The sequence below is a fragment of the Planococcus citri genome, chromosome 3, assembly GCF_950023065.1.
Source record: "Planococcus citri chromosome 3, ihPlaCitr1.1, whole genome shotgun sequence".
Classification (NCBI taxonomy): domain Eukaryota; kingdom Metazoa; phylum Arthropoda; class Insecta; order Hemiptera; family Pseudococcidae; genus Planococcus; species Planococcus citri.
Genome location: NC_088679.1, coordinates 36,363,213 through 36,389,382, shown reverse-complemented (window position 1 = coordinate 36,389,382; position 26,170 = coordinate 36,363,213). Strand labels below are relative to the sequence as shown.

At 34.8% G+C, this 26,170-nt stretch overlaps 4 protein-coding genes across 6 annotated transcripts; all 4 read right to left on the bottom strand.

The window, feature by feature from the left end:
* Window positions 1-1,949: 1,949 nt before the first annotated feature.
* On the bottom strand, window positions 1,950-4,315 carry l(2)09851 (WD repeat-containing protein 1 l(2)09851). The gene is made up of 8 exons (XM_065359001.1): window positions 3,880-4,315; window positions 3,674-3,807; window positions 3,440-3,601; window positions 3,128-3,368; window positions 2,871-3,039; window positions 2,622-2,790; window positions 2,367-2,534; window positions 1,950-2,233 (listed from the first exon to the last, which is right to left on the bottom strand). Exons 1-8 carry the CDS (start codon window positions 4,106-4,108, stop codon window positions 2,096-2,098), a joined length of 1,410 nt encoding a protein of 469 aa, XP_065215073.1. The 5' UTR covers window positions 4,109-4,315; the 3' UTR covers window positions 1,950-2,095.
* A 222-nt stretch (window positions 4,316-4,537) lies between these two features.
* On the bottom strand, window positions 4,538-6,383 carry LOC135841805 (G-protein coupled receptor Mth2-like). Its single transcript, XM_065359000.1, has 5 exons — window positions 5,699-6,383; window positions 5,537-5,615; window positions 5,257-5,441; window positions 4,990-5,158; window positions 4,538-4,914 (listed from the first exon to the last, which is right to left on the bottom strand). The coding sequence occupies exons 1-5, from the start codon at window positions 6,381-6,383 to the stop codon at window positions 4,569-4,571; spliced, it is 1,464 nt and encodes a 487-aa protein (XP_065215072.1). The 3' UTR covers window positions 4,538-4,568.
* A 42-nt stretch (window positions 6,384-6,425) lies between these two features.
* LOC135841808 (1-acyl-sn-glycerol-3-phosphate acyltransferase beta-like) lies at window positions 6,426-9,093 on the bottom strand. Its single transcript, XM_065359002.1, has 6 exons — window positions 9,019-9,093; window positions 8,688-8,900; window positions 8,228-8,364; window positions 7,936-8,123; window positions 7,576-7,744; window positions 6,426-6,856 (listed from the first exon to the last, which is right to left on the bottom strand). Exons 2-6 carry the CDS (start codon window positions 8,867-8,869, stop codon window positions 6,696-6,698), a joined length of 837 nt encoding a protein of 278 aa, XP_065215074.1. The 5' UTR covers window positions 8,870-8,900; window positions 9,019-9,093; the 3' UTR covers window positions 6,426-6,695.
* A 687-nt stretch (window positions 9,094-9,780) lies between these two features.
* On the bottom strand, window positions 9,781-17,762 carry iPLA2-VIA (calcium-independent phospholipase A2 VIA). Of its 3 annotated transcripts, none has more exons than XM_065358999.1 (14): window positions 17,604-17,762; window positions 17,227-17,478; window positions 17,008-17,098; window positions 16,816-16,940; window positions 16,569-16,746; window positions 15,675-15,899; window positions 14,535-14,660; window positions 13,925-14,088; window positions 13,647-13,851; window positions 13,345-13,561; window positions 13,097-13,244; window positions 12,816-13,007; window positions 10,940-11,111; window positions 9,781-10,825 (listed from the first exon to the last, which is right to left on the bottom strand). In XM_065358999.1, the coding sequence occupies exons 2-14, from the start codon at window positions 17,436-17,438 to the stop codon at window positions 10,514-10,516; spliced, it is 2,367 nt and encodes a 788-aa protein (XP_065215071.1). In that variant the 5' UTR covers window positions 17,439-17,478; window positions 17,604-17,762; the 3' UTR covers window positions 9,781-10,513. The 3 variants fall into 3 exon arrangements, with proteins under 3 accessions (XP_065215071.1, XP_065215069.1, XP_065215070.1); XM_065358997.1 differs by having other exon boundaries at window positions 17,565-17,754; XM_065358998.1 differs by having other exon boundaries at window positions 17,227-17,472; window positions 17,565-17,754.
* Between the last annotated feature and the right edge of the window lie 8,408 nt (window positions 17,763-26,170).

The following is a 26,170-nucleotide window of genomic DNA, read 5'->3' as shown; positions in this document are numbered from 1 at the left end:
CATGAATTTGTTTTCATCAATAAAACATACAGCGTGCTCAGAAATATCGAACACCCCCTACCCCTGGAAAAATTTTGTATTAGATACTGGAACTGGATAGGTAGTTAGGTACCTATTTCAAATGAACAGCAAAAGTAATGATAACACGCGGTTGATTGTTGGATTGAATGGTAACATTTTATTAGCTGTTGAGGTTTTTTTTTCAATCATATACCTACACATAAATTTTCTCTTTCCATGCAAATTGCAAACAAACTTGTCAACTTTTAAAATTTAGAAAGCCCACATTTAATTTCTGTTCTAAATCTTCAATCAAAATTTTGATGGCAAATGCTACCCAATCATACATTTTACATTTCGAAATTTTGTGTTTTTTTTCGAAAAAATTGAGACCTCGAAATTATTACACTTCATAATCTCCATTAATGCCAAAATCTGGTTCAGCCTGTTGGTTGATTGCCCGTGATTGGCAATGGCGCTGGCGAGGCTGACTTTTTATTTGAGGTGGATCGAACATGGGCCAAAGAAAATTGAGACATCTCAAAATTTTGGCAGAATTCATGGAAAGAATAAAAAAAGAAATAATCTCTTCAAAATACAGCTGCATACTGTAGGTACGAAAATGAAAAAACATTCTTACTCAAATAAAGAGAAGACCAAATTTTTTCAAACGTCAATATGATGAAAACATTAACAGAAATTTATCAAAGCAAAGTACATACTTGTAATTTTTTTATTTTTACACTTCTCAGCAAATTTGGCCAAAATTTTTACGGTGGGCCTTCAGATAGGTCCGAGGTACTTTCAGGTGGACCTGGGCCCACCCGGTTCATCCCCTGGCTACGTCATTGTCGGCCGGCATCGTCGCTTTTTATACTTATGTAATGAGAGATACATATTTATTTTAAAAAATTGTACTTTCAGAAACCATTGAGAGCAAACATGGTTGCATGATTATAATCCAAAGGAGCCTGTGATTTGGAAACATTTTTCAAAGGGTAAAGCACAAATTCGAGATTGAATTAGGTGGGATAACGCATAAAATTGAGTATAAATTAGGGATCAAGCGAAGTTTCGTCAAAAATCCGATTTTTTTTAACATATTAATTGCGACTTCACACCACACGGTTATTTGCTTTCGTTAACGGTTTTGCACTTACATAGGTACCTAATTCTGTCTCAATACATGCATATAGCCTAAGATTATTGATTTGAAAGGAAAAACTTTTGCAAAATTTGTTGTAGCTGAAAGTATAAAATGTTGCGTTGAAAAATTCTCCTCACGTTATCTTTATAAAATTGTTCAGTTTTTAAAATTCAAAAATGATTACTTTTATTTTTTAAATAAAATAGTTCCTAAAATATTCGACTTGCTGATAAATGATAATATGTATTCAGGTTTGAAAAGAATGTTCGGTTGATTATTTATAGCAAAGAATTGTAAATTGGTAAAGAATTTTTCAATTTTCTATAACGGAAATGTCAAGAAATTAGTAAATGATTATCATCAGAACATGAGTTTTATCAAGTTCCAACTCCGCTTTAGTATCTACCCCCTTCAAAGTCATAACCCAAAAATAAATGTCAAGTGATTCATTAGAAAACTAAAATCAGTGTTAATACTGCCTGCAACTTGCAAGTAACGTTTTTTCTACGCATCAATTCAATCGAAAAGAAGTATCGATTTCAACCGGGTTCCTGAGTAGTATCGAGAGCATCTTCACAAATCATTATTTACAATTTTTCAGCCCAATAAAGATCTGCAAGATCGAATTAAAAATTTGATTCATTTAGCAAAATGTTGTTTGTGATAAAAATAGAAAATATTTTACCGAATAGCTACAATACTACAATAAACTGAAACTCGCAAGTAGTTCTTACGCTGAATACTCTGGATTGCGTTGTAGATGAAAAAGTAATTATTTTGCTCGAAAATAATTACAGTATAATAATGGGAAACAAATCGTTTATTTAAAATATTTTCGGGATGGTACAAGTTGACTCCAGGTTCAAAAACTTGGTACATGAGTTATAGTCATAAGGTAGATTTTCAGACATTTATAAAATGGTAAGAGTAAAAAAAATACTGAATCTACTATACGCTTATGGTTTTAAAAACATTGAAACCAGTCTCAGCAGTGCTAATGATAACTCCAGGTATTTGACGATGCCAATGAAGTTCTTTTATGCTTTGTTGACCTAAATGAATGAATAAAAGCTGCGGTGGTATTTCCTGCGAAGTAACGAATAAAATTAGCAATATCGGTAATGAATTAAAGTTTTAAAAAATCCAATATCAAACTGCCTCAAAAACAGTTTCAGATAGATGCGAAGTTGCAATAATAATATTATTATAGTCAAATCACCTTTATTTCCTCTTCATTCAACTCGCTATCTCTTTCAACAGCCAGATCCCATAATGCGATCTGATTATCCTCACCGCCGGACGCGAACACTGAGCTATCGGTAGGATGCCATTCTACGGTGGTAACTGGTTCGGTATGATGCTTAAATGTGGCTACTGCGTTGTCCTTCTGTCAAAGTAAGAGAAGACCAAGTTGGTATACTATATCAATGCATTAAATGAAAAAAAAAGGAAAAATATTTTTTTCAAATTAAACCTTGAACTGGCGTAAGTCCCAGACGCGAACGTAACCATCATCACCTCCTGATACAATTAAAGGTTCAGTTCTATTCCAACTGATAACATTCACATCACTCGAGTGAGCATCTTCTGCGGTCAACATACAGGCTTTACTGGGTACAGCTCGAATATCCCAAATTTTAATACTGCGAAGTATAAAAATACTCTAGAATACTTGAATGAATTTAAAATATAATATAAAAGATGAAGAGGTTCAAATTATTACGTTTTATCAACAGAACATGAAGCTAGAACGTTTTTCTCTTGAGGAGACCACTGTATATCCTCAACTGATTTATTATGGCTCTTGAAGGGCCTTTGATCCACGTGCCAAGTCGATTCTCGAGGTGACCAGATATGAATATTACTACTACAATCACCCGTAGCTAGAACACCTGGATCGTAGACAATGGACGTTACCATTTCACTCAAGATTAATATCAAATACACCAGAATGAATACATACGAAAACACCGCTCATACCTTGTACAGTAGACGACCAATCGATAGCATATCCTTCTTGTAAATGACCAGTAAACGTGTAGAGAGGTTTCTCAGATTCTTCATTTTTTACAGGTTTCTTCTGATTTTTCTTTTTAACTGAACGTACTTTGACAGTTGTTCTATTTTCTACCGCGTTTAGATGTGTTTTTAAATCCCAAATAGTAACACGTCCCAGTTCTGACCAAACAGCGGCAAGAACGGTGTTATTGAAAACGGAACTCTATCGAGAAAAATTACCAAGATGAAAACATGCCAGAAATAAATACTAAAATTACAGAGAAAAATACATACACGTATTCGGTTGATACAACCGAAATGTGCAATTGGAGAAGAATTCATCACAGGAGATTTCGAACTGATACCATCTGCATCTGTTTCTTCGTCGCTACTACTTTCATCAGATGAATCGTCTTCGTTTTCTTTTTCCTTTTGAGTTTTACGAAGATTGGACATCTAAATGAAACACAAACGATGTTTAGAACAATATGGATATGATGCTACAGGTCATACTTAGCATGCGCTCACCTTCATAACTATAATATTATTCTGATTTCTTTTGGCTGCCTGAGTACCAGCAACAACGTAACAAGAATGGGGGAACGTTTCTCTCGCTGAACCCAAGTTATCGGGAATTATATCGAAACTGAGACAAGGTGTACCTGGAAATCGTATTTTTTAATTGGTTTGGTTCGAATTCAATTTTCTCAATGAATAATTTGAAATTTACAAACCTGCATCAGCTTCGTGAAGCATTACATACGCAGAAGGATCGTGTTCGAGAACTTCGTCACTTCTCAAAGACTGTCCAGGCAAATATACTTTTCTCTTAGGAGGCTCTCCATCGTTCGTTTCAACAGCATCCTCTTCAATAGTGTCTTCGGTTTCTTCATCGATAGAATCGTCATCCCTTTCATCCGATTCTGATACTTCCATCGACTCAATTTCATTTTCATTATCCATAATGAAATCCTTGTTTATTTACCTGTTGATTTCGCTCATTAAAAGATGAAAGACCGCAGAGCAGAAATGGATTTCACTGATTTTGAGATCACCAACACACCAATAATTGAACTATGAACACTGAACAGGTTCCAAATTTTTTACCTTCAAATTTGCTTCAAATTCTCGTCATGTGTTTCATTCCGGTGTTGTTTTCAAAAAATTTTCAAAAGTGATAATGTTTTTTTGTTTTTAGAATTTTAAGAATGCGCTTGCAGCCAGTGTTACCAAATTTATGATGATTGATTTCGGCGTAAATACAAGTATTTACACAATATTTACAAAACGCTACATAAGTTTGTAATGTATTAAAAATTAAAAATAATTATTGTTGGTGTTCGTCTGTTCGACTGTTCGAGTTTTAAAAAAATCAAAAATGAAACAGAACAGTAATATTGAAAAATTGAACAAATTCATTTCTTTATATTTTGTTCTCCGTTGAATGCACAGTTATCATTTCTACCTTTAACGAAGCTTTCAAATGATCTTTACGTATAGAATTGCTATTATTAGCATTACTATTGGAGTAGGAACTATTCGATCTCATATTTTCTTCTATCAGCATCTTCTTAGGATATATTTTCTTATTCAGAAGAATGATCACCCTTCGTTTACAAACAAATATAAAGAAAATGAAAGTCCCTTGCAACATATTGCAAACATCAATCACATCCCAGATTATACTTTCATCCTGGTAGAAATACGATAATATTTCCATCAACCAACTGATGCCCATCATTGAGAACAATTTTAGGTACACATGGAACCTGTAAATTGAATAAATTATTTACCAAAACAACTCTAAGTAGCCTTTTTATGTCATTATTTGACTCAACATTTACCTCTTCTTCTCATTATCCAAGTGATGTCGCTTACTATCACTTCCTTTCAGAACTTTAACCTGATTTTTGTGTTTTATAATTATTATCGTCGTGTGTATGAACATAATTAGATTTAGACTCAACAGAACAGATATGAAGCTATAAAAGTAATAAAATGGTGTTGTATCGTCTGTAACACATACATCATCTTCGATTAAGCAAATAATTCGAAAAATCAATACTAACTACCTATAACAGCCAGTGTCGGAAACCTGATGGCTAACTCACCTCCAAACCAACACCTATCTTTGCGAGCTAAATTTGGTTTCATGTCTTCCGGAATAATATCAGTATTATCAACGACGAAAGTCAGAACACCGATGAGTGCAGGGCATCCCCAAGCATATAAACAATAAATGATGAATTTTTTACGATCTTTTTCCTTGGAAAATCCATTAAATGCTCTATATCCGCTGTAAATGAAAACATGGCAATGGAAAATGTTTGCTTTTTACGTCATACCTTCAATACCAAACCCTTGCAACTTTTTACAATAATCATCATTTACCTGAAGGTTCGCCATAAATCAAAACACATAACGTTCATCCAGAAAAAACTTGCCAAAAATGCGAACTGCATGGCGTATGCTGAAATGTAACATGAAAGTGAATTGAGGCTTAATTTTCAACAAGAATAAGTAAGCTCTTGAGATGAAATAGGTAAGTTTTACCTGAACACATGCAGAAAGTTCCTTCCGTAATCAGCAATAATTGTATCACGACGTAGAAAATATTAGTGGCAAGTAAACTGGCCACATACCCTAATAAAATCTTACCCGGCAAATTACGCAAACTTTGAATTGAACAATATATCAAGAAGGTTAATAAGAGAAACATTATCGATACTCCCAAACAAAGGGTATATATGAGAGGTACAGCATCTATCGTATCTGTACATTGCGCCATTAAATAATCCTTAGAATCGCTGAAATAATCCACGCAATAATCCATGACCGGTGGAAGTGATGACAAGTCGATTGGTTTAATCACAGTGCTACAATAACTTCCAGAAACCACCCTAACTTTTGTTGAATTTGAAATTTTTAACGCTTTTTTGATCCCTGGTATGTTGTGTTCCTTTCTCTGCTCACCGGAAATGCATTTCTTTTCGTGAGAAAAAACGTCGTCAGGTAGGCAACATTTACGAAGACAGAACTGCTTGATTCCATCGCATGGGCACGTTATATTGCCTATATACAATCTACCTCGTGAGCTAGGTAGCTGATAGTTGGGAATTGTGAAGACAAATGAGTGACGGTCCAATAGTACCGGGTCCCAAATTTCATAAACATCACACAACAATTCGGCACAGTTGAGAGTAAAAAATTGTACGAGTATAAAATAGAAAAAATACATTGCGCAGGTAAGTACCACGTTTTCGCAGAATTTAAGCAGGTATAATAAACCAGTCAAAATAATATAATTTTGTAACCAAAGTATAAGAAGCACGGCACAAATAACTAGTCAAGTAGTACAGTAGGATTTCGATATTGATACGAACATATGTTATTTTAAATTTTAAACGGGGCGTTTTATTGCAAATACACGATTTAGATAAACTTATCAATGATACAATAGTATAAAAATATGATACGTAATCAACACGAACTAAAAAAAATCTCACTATAATTTATCAAAAGTGGTCTAACTCAAACCTAGACTTGAAAGTCACCGTTCTTTTTTCTGCGCGAGCCAATGTTTTATTTCATTCCTCAATTCGGTATTTTTTCTCGACATAGCATCATACGTTTTGGATACCAATTCATCAAGATCTTTCATAGTCATATTCTTTGTACTAATAGGCTCCAATACTTCAATGATTATTTTACCTAAAAATTGCAAAATAAATTAGATATGGTAAATTAAAAATGCAAATGACATATTTTTAGCAGGTATTTTTTCTTGATTCAATCACAGTGACGATAATCAGAATATCACCAAAAAAACTGATTCTCAAACTTGCAGCCACTCAATCTCACTATTTAAGATGTAACGTTTTCTTTCAACTTTTGTGTCTGTTTTTGAAGGTTTTGGCTCTGAAAGTACTTTTTATCGTCCTTACACTAATGTCGAAAGAGGACTTCAAAATAAAAAAAAATCTCAGATTTGCAACTGCCCAAACACATTATTTAGTCATTTCCATCGTTTTTTGAAAAATTGAAACCCTACCTACGTACTTATCATTCTACAAGTTTGGAAAATTCCATTTTGCTTTTTCAAAATTAAAAAAAAAAGCAAAATGAAAAAAATGATATAAGTAAATATGTAGAACTTCATTATGATTTATGATTTTTACAGCAATTTGAAATCTCTGGAGAAAATTGAAAACTCGCTAAAGGCTCCCAGCAAGGTCTTTGAAAAATTGCAACAAAAATAGATTTTCAAAAATTCGACACAAATCCAAAAATAAATTTCAGCACACAAGGAGAGGAGCTTTGATGCTCCAAAAATCCTTTCTACGCTTTTTACCTCTTTTCTCGGCTTCATTTCTTTTTATAATTTTTAGAAAATAAGATAACACTTTTTTTTTACAGGTTTTGTTACCTACCTGAACCGAATTTTTTGTTTTTCCAATCAAGAAAATAATACGGCGAAAAAACAACGGGTTGAATGGGTACTTCATGTCGAATAGCAGCAACAAAAGCGCCTTTTTTGAAAGGCAATAATTTCTCAGGATTTGGATTCCTTGTTCCTTCCACGAAAACAGCCAGTTTATCCTGACGTAACGAAATAAAACCAATGTAAATCTATTCAATACGACGATGTCTACCATCTTTAGGAAATTAAAAATAATGCTAAAGCTACTTTACTTTCAATTTCATGATTTTTCATGCAATTAAGTAAGCATACAAAATGTTATTTATTCACCAAAGTAATAATTCAATGTTATCATCAATCTCATCATTACCTTTTCCTCGAACAATTCGGCGACTAATTTGTTGAAATTTTTATGTTTCTCTTGCGAGGGTGATTCTCTTTTGATGAATTTAGCACCAGCTAACCACATAGCCGGACCAATCGGCCAAAGCCAAAATAAGGAATTTTTGACTATAACGCTGCAACGTAAAGAATTCAAACGCCAAAAACGAACAATTCCTGAAAAATATCATTAAACACATGGTATGTAAGTAAAGTATGTAGACTCTGCTAGTAACTATATGAGTGTAGTAATAAATGAATTAGTCAGAGTATACTAGTACCTATCAAATCGAGAGAGTTTTGATGATTGGCCACATAGATCACACTTTTATCTTCCTTAATTAGATTGTGAGAATTTCGCATTTCCCATTCTATTCCTAATGTTTTCGATACAAGGTAGGATAACCAGCAGTAAATCCTAAAATTTAAATGACGTGAAAAATTATGAAAATATGTATTCAAAGATCACTCTTATAGCCTCAGAAATTTGTAAATGAGTAGGTAAATATTTTCACATTGTATAAAAAATAGGTAATCATCTCAAATTTTGGCCACGTCTGCTTTACTTGAATGAAAATTGTAAAAATCTCTTCAATTATTACTATCTACCTACCCCTCTGATCTGTAATCAATGAACTCTAGTTTTACATTTAGATACAAATATCTAGGTACTCCACAATAACAAATTTACAAGATATCACCCAGGTTTATGCTTAAAAACGTGCTTATTTGGATACATACCACATGGATTTTGTACTGCACGGATACAATAAACTGAAAGGTATACCAATAACAGCGCCGGAAAAAGTGTATAAAAAATAATACAAGTACTTCCCGCAAAATACACTCAAATTTCGAAATCTCGGATGAAAAATCATCGTACCGATGAAAATAATGAACGTAACGTTATACTCGAATTTCATAATTACTGCACTAGAAGTTACAACTCGTAATCTAGAGAAAAAAAATAACTGTTACAGTTATACTGACGAGGCAGACGGTAATTAACTTCGATTTATGGATCACATTTTAGCACAAAATATGTACAAAAAAATACGACAATACGACATACCTATTTCACACCATTACGATCGTTCACCGAACTACAAATTAATTTATTTCAATCATGTTTGAGCACGATTTATTTATCAAAACAAAACCAAAATATCATACGCTCATGAAATATTTACTGTTTCGTACTTGTAGACAAAAACATAAGAGCAAATCCAATGCCAAATATACCTATTTAATTCTCAAGTAGATAAATGTATCATAATTATAATTTCACGTATTCTACGGATTTTGTCACGTCATTTTTAAAATTTTTGTTGCAAGTGTTTCTTTTACCTTTGCAATTGATTTTTATCTGGCTTTTTCCAATACTCTTCAAATTCTAACACTACTACTACTACCTTGAGAAATTTTTCAAAATGTTTTACGTAGTTTCAATGAAATTTTGAACATTTTGAAACAAGAAAAAACGGCCAAATGTTTCTCGTGTAGGTTATACATTTATGAAAAATATCTGGTTTCGCAGTAGATTCTTAATCCAGATTTTATTTTTTTTATTACAAAGCTACTATCAGGAAAAGCCCTGCTGAGATCGTAGAAATGTTCTCGATAGGGTGCACCGAAAAAACACCAACCTAATAAACCAAATCTAAACCCTTCTTTCCACGGGTGTAATAATCCTGCAATTATAAACACCCCTCCCCAAAAAAAAAAATCTCAGAAAAGTCCATCATCGACTAGGTATACTCATATGTATTTCTTCCTAGAAAGTACCCCTATCCTAACTTGACCGCTTCCTCAATCGATTCAATATTACACATCATACCCACGTTATAAACGTATATTTCAATTGAAAACAATAATAAATAGGTATTCAGTAAAATAATCTTTAACATAAATAATGAGCGGAATAGTAAAACAGAAAACTTCAGATTTCCGCAATAAAACAAAAAATCAACACAAAAAAAGAAAAAAATACATGAGACCTCATCACAGTATCATCGTTGAACAAAACACGGTTGACAGAAACAATTACAACATATAATACTCTAATTAAAGCCACTACACAAAGGTACGTTTTGCCTACGAACTCGCGTATGAGAATAATAATTTTGAGAAACCCTGCAAAGATTCACGAGTATCCTGAATGCTATAAAAATTGAAAATATCAAAGATTCCATGTAAAAATAGTTTTAAAAAAATTAAACAGGAAATCAACAAAACATGTAAGATAAGAAACACAACGAATAGTTCCTTCAGAAAAGCCCCTCCCTTCAAAATCCATCAAAATGATATTAATTTGTGAATAAATAAAATACTTATGGAGTAAAAATCGGATGAAAAATGTTCAACTAGGTAGTCTGATTTTTTTTCAACAAATTTTTCTCCTAGAAAAATACAAAACACCGAGAATATCTTAAAAAATACAAAATTACGAAATGAATTGAGAATAACCGTAATACGATTGCCTTAAAAGTGATAATTTCAGCAATATTATAATTATGGCCCCTTTTATTAAAATATGCACGTAGGTATGTAATAGAAAATAAACGCGATTAACTTTTTAATAAATGCACCAGTTTCAGTACTTCTTCGTGGTGTGCGATCATATAGGCTTTAGTTTCCCATAACATATTCACCAATTTCTGGTCGTCCTTTTCGTCCATATTAATTTCTTCGGACATTTGAGGACAGAATCGAAAATAGGGAACGTTTATATAGTGACACCATGCTCTAGCTCGGTCAATAACACGTCCATCTGCTAGGGTTGCTTGATCGATGAGTAATGTTTTCAAGGCATTAGCTCCTTTAATGAGTCTAATACCATCGACCACGTTACCTGGTCTGAATACATCGATATTTTCAACCTACGTAAAATTTCATCACTTTAATGTAGAAGTACATGAACAAGATGAAAAAAAGCAGCATCGAAATCGGCAGATTTTGAATCTCAATTACTAAAACGAAAGCATGAAACTCACTTCTGTAACCGGAATAGAACCCGTACCCACAGATACCACTACTGTAGGTTCGTGAGCTTCGGACTCTCGTCCAACGTATTTCATCGCCAAATTGTACTCTCGTATTTCGGTCAAAATATCCAGCGTAGGGTTATTAGCTATTAATCCACCATCCAAATAACGTTCGAACATTCTGCGTAAGAAAATTCCACATACTGAATGTATTTGACAGATTTGCAACTCGATAAATTAAATTACAAAAATGTTACAACAGCGAATTGCTCTGACCATTTTTTGATCTCGGGTCCTTTAATGATGCTCAGAAATTTTCAACAAGCATTTGAGAAGCAATATTCCAAAATGTCCTATGTCCATTTTCAAAAATTTCATTTTTAATCTGGTAAGTATTGGCTATTTAGGCGGGTTTAAAACTTTATTTGGGTGGATTTATGATGTAGGAGTATAGTTATATACACTTCATCCACCAGATACTGCTAAAAAAATTCAATAAAAATGGACAAAATGCGTTTTGGAATATCGCTCCTCATTTGCTAATTTAATTTGAGGGGTATATTGACCATTGAATGGATTGGAGATTCAGAATTGAAATTATTTTTAGTAAAAATTTTCTATAAATGCACAATGCATTTTCGGACGATTTTCCAATGAGCCCCTTGAACATTATTTGAGGAGGTGGATAGCAAAACGCAATAACTCCAAAATTACGAAAATTGAGTTTGATATCTATCCTTATGTAAAATTCAACGGGGAATCCATTCCCGGTGTCAGATTTTGTCCATCAGTTGAATATCATAGCGCAATCGAGGAAAACAAGTCTGATTTTAGAGCTAAATGCATTGAAAAATGAGATTTTGTTTGCAAAACGCAATAACTCCACTACTTTTTATACATTTCAGTTGCGCAGATGTGGTAACACTGTTTTTTTTCATCGGGTGGGTACTGAAAATCGTTGGGTAGGAGTTACTTAAAAAAATGGTGCTTTCGTTGCCACTCTCTGAATGCCATATCACACACAGGAATTGTTTGAATTTGACATTCCAGTTTTTTAATTGTTTTTTATCGAAAATTCTCGATTAAACATCAATTTTTTCAAATAAAAAATACGTTTTTTTTCAGAAAAACACCAAAAAAAAAATTTTGCGTTCAAAACGCAATAACTTTTTTTTCTTTTCCTCACTGTGCTTACCCAGGTGGCCGAAATTTTGAAATTGAGTGGAAATTTTATTTGTGGCACCTTCCCCTTTCATTTGACACCAATTTCGGAACTCGACCCCCCACCCTTCCCCTCCTGACAATTTTTCCTAATTTCCCAAAAAAACCAAAAATGGAGTTATTGCGTTTTGCTATCCACCTCCTCATTTGTATGTTTGAAACTTGAGCTTTTCTTGAAAAATCCAATTTCAGGGCTGAGAAGTTATAGATAGCCTAAATTAAAAAGAAATAATACTAATTTTTCATGTTTTGAGGTAACAAAAGCTTTATAAAAATTCGTGAGCGAAATTGAAGTAGGTATCAAAGGTCAAAAAATGATCGAACTAGTACAAAAAATTCCAATTGAGAAGTCAAAAAAGAACCAAGTAGTATATGAAATATGAATACAGTGCAAATTATGAAAATAATGAGAGAATGATTTTCCATTTTGAAAAATGAAATTGTAACCATTACATGCGAAAAGAAACGCAGTTACTTCACTTGAATCAAAATTTTGTTAAAATTTGATCAAGTCACAACATAAAGCGCAACAGAAAATGAAACCAAAAAGCAATATGTAAAATCACCAACTCAGAATAAAATCATCAAAACACAGACATCAAGCGTAGAAAAATGAAGACCCTTCTCCCTTTCGAGGAAAACTGACGTTGAAATGTGCTTTTACCTGAAATACGACGGAGCAGCACCGCTAGCTCGAGCCGCTTTCCATACAAGCTGTTCATCGGGTGGTGGTAACGGTGGAAATCCATTAGGCTGTATTTTGTGCGGAAAAGCAATATCACAAGGAGGCGTATAACTGCGAAACATGTGCATATCAGCCGGTTTATTATCCGCTAGTAAAGCGGTGATGATTAATCTGTCGAGGGAAAAACCGCAATAAATAGACGCCATACGTGGTCGTACACCTAAAACCTTAACCTAGAATACACGTCATCATAGTCTTACTTAGGATGTTTAATATCTGACATTTTCATATCACTGAAAATTTCCTTCAACATAGACTCCAAAGGTTCGCTGTTATATGGTCTATTACCGCAAAAGGTACGTTCTTTCAGCAGAAAATATAACGATAAACATTTCCTTAACGTTTTTTCTGCAATTTAAACATACAGACAAACGTTTATTAATTCTTAAAGTGCAAAAATCTTAATGATGAATAATATCAGATATGTATTCGAAATGAAAATGCTTACGTGCGGCTAACGCGAGAGCTAATATGCCTCCTGTACTTGTCCCGGAAACCCAGTCGAAACAATCAAGTATTGGTTGTTCGGCAGCCTCTTCTAAATGCAATAATATTGTAATCAAAACTAACCCTCTGATGCCACCTCCATCAAGGCACAATATTCGACCTCCTTTCAAATGATGACGACGTAAATCTTGTTCATATAGAGCTAAAATAGAACTCGCCTAAAATGATGACAAGTTTCTCGTTCATGTCTACGAATTACGTAACAAGTTCATTGATAGAATAATTTTTTATATTTGAAAATACCGGATATGATTTCGGTTCCGGAGGAGATACCCCACAATCTTCACCAGATGGGTGACATCCAGCTGTGCAATTTCTCAATTTTTCATAATCACTGGAACCACAACGAGCAGCGCCCACGGCGTGTAACGTATACAGAGATTTTCTAGCATTAATGTCCATTATATTATTTGCCGCCAGGTGTCGAGGAGTTTCACCCTTCTTATTTCTATAAATGAATTAGTAAGGAGTATAGATAAGTGTATCTGGTAAAATTTTATTCGATAATTTCAATTATCAACCTGCTATCCAATTTAGCACCGAAAATAACCAAGCCTTGGATCAACGGTACGTTCTTTTTTTGGACAGCTAAATGCAAAGGAGTATTACCATCTTCGTCTTCAGCGTTTACTTCACAACCATGACTTAATAAAGCAATCGCACATTCTAATCTTTCTCTAAGAACCTACTCGAATCGAACAAGTTATTAGAAATTTCCACATAGCTATCATCAGAACAGAGAATTTATAAAAACAGGGCGCTGACTTTTCAATACAAAATGGGTATTTTAATTTTACTGAACGATCATTTCAATTTTAAAAAGTTGAAAAACTAAAAAAAATAACGCCAACGGTATGAACGATGAAACAGTATTATAAATTTATAAGCAGAACATTGAGAAACATTTCAATACCCAATGATTGAAGACTGCCGATGCATGCTTTCGTAACAGAATAGTGAAAATCAATTTTGTAATAAATTCTTAATACAGACGTAATGTACGTATTAAGAACGTGTCAAGTAATAGTAAAAACTGGACTTGAGTTCGAGGTCGTAAAAATTGTGACGATTACAATAACATTTCAAGTCACATTACAGCGCCACTGTTTTCAATATTCATATCATATTTACCATTATATGCAGAGCGGTATGTCCATTAAAATTTACAGCATCTAAATCACAGTTATTTGCGACTAGATCACAAATCACTTCTTTGGAGCAAGACCAATGTAGAGGCGTTCCACCAAATTTAATATCCTGCGAAAAATATCAGGTTATAATTATTCATTGTGGAAAATACCAGCATATTTGCTAATCTTACATTAATTCAAAATTATTCCCATTAAATATATCGACTGAACGCAAACAGATTGCATGACAGCTATCTTACGTAAATCATTCATCAGATCGTCGGCTTAGTGCGGAAAGGTGCCTCGTGAAATTCGTTACTTGACACCTGTGTAAAACGGTCTTTCCACTCTGAGCACCATCTATCAGTCCAAATGTTCAAACCAAAAGTTATGTTACCTCAAGGCACCCTTCCCATCACCTAAGATGCCTTTAGATTTGAACTTGGACTGATAGATGGCGCTCAGTGTGGAAAGGCAGTTTTACACAGGTATCAAGTAACGAATTTCACGAGGCACCTTTCCGCACTTAGCCGACGAGATGAACAACCCGAAGAAATATTTTCCATAATATTTTGATAAAATTTCATACAGATGCAAAGGTTACATCAGTATATACATCTCGCAATTCGATAATACGTTTGTAAGCAAACCGCACACCAGTCATGCGTTTTCATGAGTGTAATCCAATTTTATATCAACATTTATTTTGATTTTTTGGACATCCAGAAGTTTATATTTTAATTTTACCAGGTTTTGGAGCTATATCTCAAATTATAAATCAAGAAAGAGGAAAAATAGAAATTTTTAGTAAAATTAATATAATTTTTGCTATAATTTCAATTGGAATTTTAGGTTTTATTGTTTGAGCTCACCATACACCATCACACATCGTTATGATAATTCGGCTATTCAGTTTACATTGAGACAGAACGTCAGAACCTTGAAAATAATAGTTGAGTTCTGCCCCATTGTCACATGACCACAATGTATTGCGGTTTAAAATTTAAATCGATATTAGAAAAGTCTCGGAATTGAGACGGTGTTGGTCACGCGATTAATACATACCTAACTCAAAAGAAACTAACATAGACTAGAAGAAAGTTAACACCTTATAACTACCCTTACAGAGATAATTACTCACATCTTCGTGCAATTTACTATCATGATCTTTTACTACTTTTCCGATATTTGCTGCTAGTAAAGTATTGGTAGAGGTGAGAGGCTTCGAAGAGACATTCACGTCTGCTCCAGCCACTAAAAGAGCTTTGACACAATCTTGTTTATCGGCTCGACATGCTACATGAAGGGGCGTATTTCCGCTGGCGTTGCGATAATTTAAACATTCCGTAGCTTTACTGGATAGTATCTGGAAAAATAATGGGAATTTTCATTAATCATCAATCATCACATAAGCTTGAACGTAGACTTGTATTTTGTATGTAATATAATTTGATGCCTCGATGCAAGTACAATGTACATAATGAGGAGCTTGGTGACAAAGTTAGACAAACGCCACGGAGGGCGCATACGGAAAGGGACCTAACGACCAAAAAAAAAAAAGTTCTCCGAAATTGTTGTAGGAACCTTTACAGAGTTCCTACAACAATTTCGGAGAACTTTTTTTTTTTTTTTTTTTTGGTCGTTAGGTCCCTTTCCGTATGCGCCCTCCGTGGCGTTTGTCTAACTTTGTAACCAAGCTCCTCAATATATAGTAACGCACCGAAACCCACAGTACTATCGAATGCTAAATATGAAGAGACGCTTTACGAAATCAAGCGTAACTTGCATAAAAATGTTTTCGGACAAATTATAAAACTGTACTTTGATAATATATCATGCCAAGCTTCGTAAAAATTATCAAAAATGTTTGGTGTACATTCGCATTCTTAGTCTTAATCAAACGTGATTCATTTCAGAAAATATGTGAAAAAATACAAAAAAATCATACCATGAATTACCAAAGCAACGTAACCAAACTTACAATTACACAACAGTAAAACAATCTTTACAATTTTCCAACTAATAAAATATTTACCGAAACAATATCCTTGTTCGTTTCAGCTGCATAGTGATGCACTGTGTTACCTTCTTGGTCGAGTACATTCAAAGGTATATCAGCTTTGAGAAGGTGTTTAATGGCCGATAGATTAGCATTCTTCACAGCTAGATGTATTGGATACAAGCCACTTATTGGGTCTGGATTGCATAACTCACTAAAATGAAAATGAGTTCGTCAGCACATAATATTTTTAAACAGATGAAAATGTAATTCACCAATTTACCTTTTTATTTCCGGCTTAGAGAGAACATCGAGTAAATTCAACTGTATGGCGATATGAGCCACCGTCCACGACGGGTTCTCGTTCAAAACGTCGCATATTTTTTGTAAACTATCTACTTTGCAAGCCTTTAAAAAAGTTACTTGTTAATATCACAGAAAATATGAAACACTCTTATCACTAAGTAATACTTACATCTTTGTAAACGGTCAATAACACTGGGATTTTATCCTTATACGTTATGAATTTCACTTCGGCTTCGCTGATGTCCGGTGAACGGAATATACTACAAAACGAATACTGGTTATTGTAATCATCGGAAAGTAATCACAAAGCATTTGAAAATCGTTGACCGACACATGTCAATTATTTTATCAGCGTATAATGAAACAGATTGGTATAATCATAGCATACCTGTAAGCAGTACACATGCTTTCGTTACATGGTCGAAGCAACAGTACTTCGTAGAATTCCTGCTCTTTACCACCGGGTCCATACAGAAGAATACCATTATCGCGACTATGTACAAGACGATCGGAATACTTTTCTTGTTTTACTTCGATTACTTTCAGAGGATTTTGCTCCAATTTGAAGATATTGCTGATTTTCGAGAACCACGAAGACATAATGAAACTTTGCTACGACGCCAACAAGCTTGCGCTACAGCTACAGAAAACAAATAAAATACATGTAAGTTACGAGGTGCGACTACTTCGAATTAACGATACCCATCAAGATTAAATTCGTCTTACTCTTCAATAACGCGGCAGTTGATAGAAAATTTTACTTACTGTACATCACAATTCACATTCGCACATTATGCGGTAAAATTTCATGAAGCCTGAAGGAACGCGGAACGAGAAAAAATCGCACAAAATTCTTGTTTGTTTCAGGTTATCGACAAATCGAGTCCAGTCCCAACCTTGAAAAATACTGAAAACAAAACGTGAGTGTTTATTTTTTTTTGCACTGCACAGCCGCACTGAACGAAATGAACGAATTATTCGAAATTCAGTGATTCATTTTGATTCAGAAACAAAGATTGAACGAAGACGCTATTTTTTTGAAAGTGCATAAAAAATAAAGAATCAGTTATTCCATGCTTTTTGTTTAGTGCTGATCAGATCAGCGACTAATCGTTAGCCGCCGCAAAATTGGATTTTACTCCGACCAATGAAAACGTGTTTTACGTTTCTGTAACCTCCCACTGAAATTGTGATAACACTGTTGTGAGTGTTGTGTGTTATTTTATTTTTGTAAGTTTCAATTTTCAATTTTAGAATTTCGAAAAAAGGAGAGTGAAATAAAATATGCACTCGTTGAATATATCGTCCATAACAGATTCACGAACTGCTTCGATGAATAGGTACGAGTATATTTAGTTATCTCAGTTATCTGGAATTTTACTCAACAATCAACCTATTCTGAGCTATTTTTTTACACAGTAGACTGATTTCCAGGTCTAGAAAGGAGAATACGTATTAATAATTAGAAATTTTGAGAACTATTTCCTTCTGAAAAACTACTCGTATCTACTACTTTAGATGAGGAGAAAAAACAAAATAAAATAAGTAATGAGAAGGAAAATAATCGGAGAGTGAGAATACAAAAATCATTTTTCAGCATAAACTCTTCGGCATTTTGAAAAGTCAATTCATTCTAATCTAATCGATTTCCAGATCAGAGTGATTATTCGTATTTGTAAAATGTACCTCGATCAAAATTTTGCAATATCGCGAGCAAGATTTGCATACAGTTATCAATTATAATAAATGAAATGACATGATTGCATAGGTACTGCATAGAAAAATTACTCATTAGTCATTTGTAATGAATAATAATTGAAACAATAAATTAATATCACGCGAAATAGCAAAATTAGACAGTTTGAATCTATTTTCAAGTAAAAATTGTAAGTTTGTTATCATGATTATCCTTATGTGTGTGGGAATGCGTTTTCATTGGTCGGAGTAAAATCCAATTTTGCGGCGGCTAACGATTAGTAGATCAGCGGATTTTTTCGTGTGTTTGTCACGATTTTGATTTTTTGACTCTAGTCCAGGAAAATAGACCCGTTCGCGTACGAGTGTTGTGTGAATATAGTGGGTGTCTAAGCATCAGGTGAACCCTCACACAACGAAAGAAAAAACGCTTCGACTAGGAGGTGAACCCTCACACAACGAAAGAAAAAACACTTCGACTACGAAATATTAGTTAAATTCACGCTGTACCCGTACGCTTATTAAAACCGAATATCTCACCATGAACCGGTCTATTAGATGAAAAAAAAGGGTCATTGGGAAAAATGGGGGAGAAAGCTGAATTTTGGTATACTGGTCCATTTTTTTGTGCTGAACACGAATCCGATGAGTCCCCGGTCGTCCCTGGTGTGCGTTCTCCCCTATTGTGGATCTAAGCCCCCCAAAACCAGTTTTTTGCAATTTTCTCCCCCGCATTGCATTTTAGCGAGAAATAGGTGGTCGGATAAGAATCTACGTCAAATTTCCGATCTAGTGATATATCAACTTTCTTTCTACCCCCAAGGGGGGTGGAACCACAACCATTCAAAAAAGGGGGTTCCCCAAAAAATACATAAGGGCTATAGGCGCCTAAGAGGGGTGAAATGGTCCCCAAAAGCGTTTAACTTTAACATGAAAGGTGGGTACCATAGAGAAACCTCTGCGCAAAAAATTTCAGATCCACACCCCCTCCCCTTTTTGCGGAACCCCCCTTTTTTGAAATTTCAGTAGCACTTTTCTCAGCCCCATTTCAACCGATTTTGAAAATTTTTCTGGAAGTTATGTATATCCTTGATAAGTATCCCCACAAAAATTTTCAACCCACTCCCCTCATATTTACCCCTCAAAATGGTGTAAAAATGTGTCTTAGGGAGGGTTGGGGTAAAATGGGAATTTTGGGGAAAATAACTAAATATTAATGAACAGGGTGTCATTTTCTTATGATTCGATACCGCTGAGCACGAATATGACGTCAGATTTTTTGTTACACTCATCTAGCCCTCTCCAGAGCACTTGGCCCCCTCAAGTTTTACCATTGTTGAAAAGCATTGAAAAGTTGAAAAACGCTATTTTGAGGGGTAAATATGAGGGGAGGGGGTTGAAAATTTTTGTGGGGATACCTATCAAGGATATACATAACTTCCAGAAAAATTTTCAAAATCGGTTGAAATGGGGCTGAGAAAAGTGCTACTGAAATTTCAAAAAAGGGGGGTTCCGCAAAAAGGGGAGGGGGTGTGGATCTGAAATTTTTTGCGCAGAGGTTTCTCTATGGTACCCACCTTTCATGTTAAAGTTAAACGCTTTTGGGGACCATTTCACCCCTCTTAGGCGCCTATAGCCCTTATGTATTTTTTGGGGAACCCCCTTTTTTGAATGGTTGTGGTTCCACCCCCCTTGGGGGTAGAAAGAAAGTTGATATATCACTAGATCGGAAATTTGACGTAGATTCTTATCCGACCACCTATTTCTCGCTAAAATGCAATGCGGGGGAGAAAATTGCAAAAAACTGGTTTTGGGGGGCTTAGATCCACAATAGGGGAGAACGCACACCAGGGACGACCGGGGACTCATCGGATTCGTGTTCAGCACAAAAAAATGGACCAGTATACCAAAATTCAGCTTTCTCCCCCATTTTTCCCAATGGAATGCTATTTTTCCTGGACTACTCGTCGCTCGTCGCAGTCGTCGCAGACGTCGCCGGTCGCTCCGTCGCGGTCGCGTTGGGTCGCATCGCATCGTCGCTTGTCGCTTCATTCGTCGCATGGTCGCATCGCATTCGCAGTATCGCGGTTTTGGTTTTTCTTTTTTGTCCCCTTCGGCCTTCGACCTTCGAGTTCAATCGAATTTTGTTTTGACTAAAAGAAAATTAAAATTCTACCGAACCAAACGAGTTTTTCATGCCGGTGATTGACAATTTTCGAGTGTCCTCTGAGTGTCTGAATCAGACGAAAATGCAGAATTATTGCAGATGGAAGTACGTATGGCATGGCTGATGTAATCATGTATGATCAAATCAATGATGTGCTTAATATACTTATAACTGATCCAGCGGGCTGCATCAAGCATCATGCATGGATGGTGAGTAAAGTAGATATGTTATTATATTACAAATGATAATTGTTTATTCTAATGTTCAACCACCAAATTGGAATATGGCAAATCGCTAGAACTAGAAGTGCATTATTGGGGCTGGATACTCCGAAGTATTACGTCAATTCGTGTGTGCACTAATTGCTGTGCCCAGTTCTTCATATCAAATGACAGCTATCAATAATTATCATTTCGTTCAATTGATCAGCATAAACGTAGATGGCATTTTGTCATAAAGGAAAATGTCAGCCTGTCTTATAATGACACCTTTGCGAAGCGAAATGATTGCCGCTTGAGAAATTTTCCTCGTCGAACGTTGATGTTACAAAATGTTGAAGTTGCCGGAGCCACCGTGCAAAGTAAATTTCCACACGGTTCGTTAGTTATTTAATGTAATAGAAAGAAGTTGATTTTGCAATTACCAATCTACGAGTGTTGATTATATTTTCATTTTGAAATCAGTTCAGTTGCGGTGATTTGTATAGATGGACGCTAAGACGGGGGTATGAAAGTGCGAAAACGTTGTTGAGAAAATTGAAGGGGTTAGGTACTTCGTTATTTTCATTTGTGAACGGACGGAGGACATCGCGGTGAAGGAATTTTCTAAGTAAATGATTTTTACGATTATCGAGTAGTTCTCTGCTTGTACTCTCCGAAAAACTTGATGATTTGAGATTTTTGAACGAAAGAAAAGTTTTGTTGTGAGACAATTTCTTAGACGTGATTTGTAACGAGTGTGTTTTGTTGAAACTTGAGATACGAGATACATTTTTGATATAAGTAGGAGTTTTTCAAGCGGAAGTGAAGCTTTTTCTAATAAGAATAACTTGCTTTTTTGTGTGCTAGGTACTACTGTGCAATTGTAAATTATTTTGCTGAGTTTTCAGAAATATGTCGAATACGATTGAAATCTAGAGAATGCATCATTTTCAGATACCTATTGAGCAATGAACATTAGTTGAAAATGTTGTTACTGTACTCGTAGCCCGTATGGATGGGTGGGTGAGGAAGTGAGGATCACCCATAAACATTACACCAATAATTTCCACGAATTTGTAAACAAATCTTGGATTTTGAATGCCTTCTCTCTTCTCCCATCCAAATATTATTTAACTCGTCGTTCATGTTTTTATTGAGCTTGGTTTTATGCCATGTTGTGTCTGTATGTAAAACAAAGTCTATGAACCTATTCACCATATCATTTTTCATATTTTGAAGCCGAAGTTTGTGCAGTTTTGTAACAGCTCATTCCAGAAAACTTGCTAAATTAAATTAGGTTTTGACAATATCGTGTAGAAGTTTACTAGTTTGGACTTGATAAAATTTGAAAACTGTTATAAAACTTTTCTTTTCATTTACTCCGTACACTCGTAGTCGGTACTCATAGTTACTCGTATTCGCGTTGTTCTCCCCTCAACCGACAAGGTTCATGTTGATGATTTTTCTTTTCTTATAGTCTAATGTATTTTTACAGTTTTTTATTCCTTGCTGAGAAATGTAATAGGTTCTCGAATACTTGGGAGCGATAGTCTAAGGATGTACTATTTTAATATTCATATATCGCCTCTTAAGCAGTCTCTTGGTTCTGTATGTGATAAGATACCGAGAATACACAGACGTTGTCTTTATAACTGATAAAGTGATGATTTTGCGCTTTTGCGTGGTTCTATTGCGACGTGAATAAGATAGAATTAATTTCATCACTCATCAGCTTGTTCATATTTTTCTATTTCACCATACTGGAAATATGATGAATCGTATATTATATCATATACCCTACCTATAAGGCTATAATAATACTTAGTAGGAATTCTTGTGATTTAGAGATGGTTCATCGTGATATAAAGTTACATGAAATCCGATAATTTTTTGAAGGGATGGGAAAGGGAGGTGTTCGCGGTTGGTTGTACAAATAATATGTATACATACGTATTTGTCAATGATTTAAATATTACTCGTAAATTAACGAATGATACTTTATATTAGTTTGATTTACATCAATTTTGATGAGAAGTAATGTTGTCTGAGGGTGATTTCTCGAATCTATGGTGGAATCGGTGGGCCTGGATACTGATACGTGATACATAGGTACTTATACGCGGAAAAACTAAACGAAAATTTTCCCGATAAAATCAGAACAAAGTAGAATTTATTAGTTCTCGGTAGGTAGCTGAGTGGGTACCTATTTGAAGAATAAATGCGAAATACAATGGTATAAATTGGAAAGCTAATGGTAGAAAAAAAATATTTCTAGAAACTTTACTAGCAGCCATAAAGTATTCAGGAACTGTTCGCACTTAATTTATAACGTAATACGAATTCTTTATGGGGGGTGCATTGAAAATCCCGAAAACGTATCTTTAATTGATTGCAAAGAAAAAGAAAACAGAAAGAAATACAAAAGAAGCTGCATTTGGGAAATGGAAAACGTCAGGGGTTTGTAAAGTGATACTTCTGTTGGAAAATTAACAGAAACGGTGCAACGAAAATATATAGAATTTGCGATTTTCTCTCGTGTAATTGTACTTATAATAATGTGCAATGTACGTACTCGTATATTGAAATACCCATGGTTTGAGAGGTCATCATTAGCCAGTTGGCCCTCGACTAGGTTTATGATACCCAAGTTGGCACGACCAATAACGTTCTCGCATTTTTTCAATTGATTTATCTTAATCGTGCTTATAATTTTGGCAGATTTACTCAAACTTATGTACAAGGGAACTACCGGAACCGGCAGAAACGAAAATGAACGAATCAAAGCTAGATCGAAAGGGAACCCCTTCAGGACCTCAAATCCATAATTTTAAGTGCTAAAGTTGATTTCTCGATTTTTGGTGAATTTTGGAAAATTGAAAAATCCGAAAAATTATCAGTTATGTATAATACCAAGAATAGAAAATATTGATAAAAAATGGAATTTTCTCGAGAAGTGATTCAGATGGCGTCCCTAACTCATTTACGACTATCGATATTCGTAAGACCTCAATTTCAGTCATTCTGGAGCCTCCAGCGATTTTTCATCATTTCTCCAGATACTTGAAATTGCTGCAGAACGGCTAAAAATCAACTTTAGCAGAAATAACTTTATTTGGGGCCTATGTGGGTTGCCTTTAACCATTTTTTGCGGTTGTCGCGAAAATCAGCGTTTGCCGGTTCAGATGTATTTTGGCCACTGGAAAAAACGACAAAATTTGAAAATGTTGAAAATTCCATCTTTCGCGATGCTACCTATCCGAAATCGAGCTCCGACTTATTTTCGACGTTCCGAACAGGTAAAACTCCCATTTCGACCATTCTGGAGCCTCCAGCGATTTTTTATCGTTTCTCTAGAAACTTGGAGTTGCTGCAGAACGGCTAAAAATCAACTTTAGCAGGCCCCAAATAAAGTTATTTGTGCCAAACTTGATTTTTACGAGTAGCCGTTCTGCAGCAATTTCAAGTTTCTGGAAAAATGATGAAAAATCGCTGGAGGCTCCAGAATGACTGAAATTGAGATTTTATACGAATTTCGATAGTCGTAAATGAGTTAGGGACGCCATCTGAACCACTTCCCGAGAAAATTCCATTTTTTATCAATATTTTCAATTTTTGGTATTACATACTTAATTGATAATTTTTCGGATTTTTCAATTTTCAATAATTCACCAAAAATCGAGAAATCAACTTTAGCACTTGAAATTTTGGATTTGGGGTCTTGAGGTGGTCCCCTTTCGATCTAGCTTTGATTCGTTCATTTTCGTTTCTGCCGGTTCAGGTAGTTCCCTTGTTAGATAATGCTCAACTGCTTTCATGTCATTTTACAAAATCAATTTTGCTGATTTATCATGAGCTCTTAATAAACCATGTATGTACTGAATTGTGATTATGGGTACTTCAATAATTTTTTCGTGATTTTCAATAATCTAAACGATTTTTACTAGATTCCAGCTCAACTTTTAAAATACATTTCAAATTTGCAATCGATTTCCTTTAGGTCTTACGTCATAATCAGATCAAAATTATGTTTCTATCACCCAGAGCAGTCAGAACATTTACTTTAAAAGATTTATTCGTTCATTGAAATTGAATGGGTATGGAAGATTTGTTGGTGGCCGCTAGGCTGCGCTCCCTACCGCTTAACTGTTTGTGATACTTGCTCTGTGTAACCAGGCCTTAAGCCTACGATGTGCGTCCTGAGCAACATCTATAAACTAAGAGAGGTTGTCTCATTTTAGAAGATAGGTAAAAAATTTTTCGATCGCCCATCGACTCGTGTGACGTCACTGGAGGAAAGAAAATAAGTAGGTATTGTTTGTTTACATATTTTTGCACTGTGATAATGGAGTGAAGTGATTGTTGATTAAATTTTTACGTAAAATTATTTCAAAAATCCGTTGAATTTATTAATATTAATATTTAATCGATGAAAAATGAAAAAGAGCAAAAAAAGAAACATTCTATTTGGTACGTAACATCGATTTGGTTTAGTTATTTTTCACAAAGTAACATTCAAGTCGTTGTTTTTAAAAGTTTTTCAACTTCTTTCAACTTTTGCTTTGTTTTGACAGTTTTCAAATGCTGATTCCTGTGGCGGATCCGTATAAAAACACGCATACGTAGAAGACGACGAACAACTTCGTAAGGAGCAATTTTTTTATCCTCACTGGTTAAGTGAGCTTCAGCTTCGTAGCATAATTTTTCTACTATTCCAGGTCCTCGGTAGAAATCAGTTCCACAAACATCTCTAAAAACGCGTTCAAGTTTTTCTCCAACATCTTGAAATTCATTCGTTGGTTTATAAAGTCCACCTTCCGATAAATACTCTACAAAAGATAAAGATGTCGTAGTGTACTGGTGATCCTTTTTTATTTTTCCAGTTGGTGTTCCGAGATGTGGGTGAGTACTGTGAAACTTCAGCGCAATCCAGCCACAGAGGAATTCATGGCCTTCCTCCTCAGTATTAAATTCAGTAATCGTATTGATATTTTGATCAGATTGTTCGTTAGTATCGGATGAAGTTGCTGTTGTGGTGGTATTTTGGTTCGATGAAGATTGCGGTTCATTTTGAGCCTCTGGTACAGGGTTATTAGCAGGTTCATCCGCTTCGTTATCATCATTTTCAACTCCTTCAATAACAGGTAAGTCATCATCTACGTTTTCTTCTACTACTTCATCAGGTACTGGCTCTTCAGAATCTAATCTACTCGCTGCTAATCCTCTGGCCAGGATGAATTCTTCAGATTTTTCATCATTTTCTTCTAATGCAT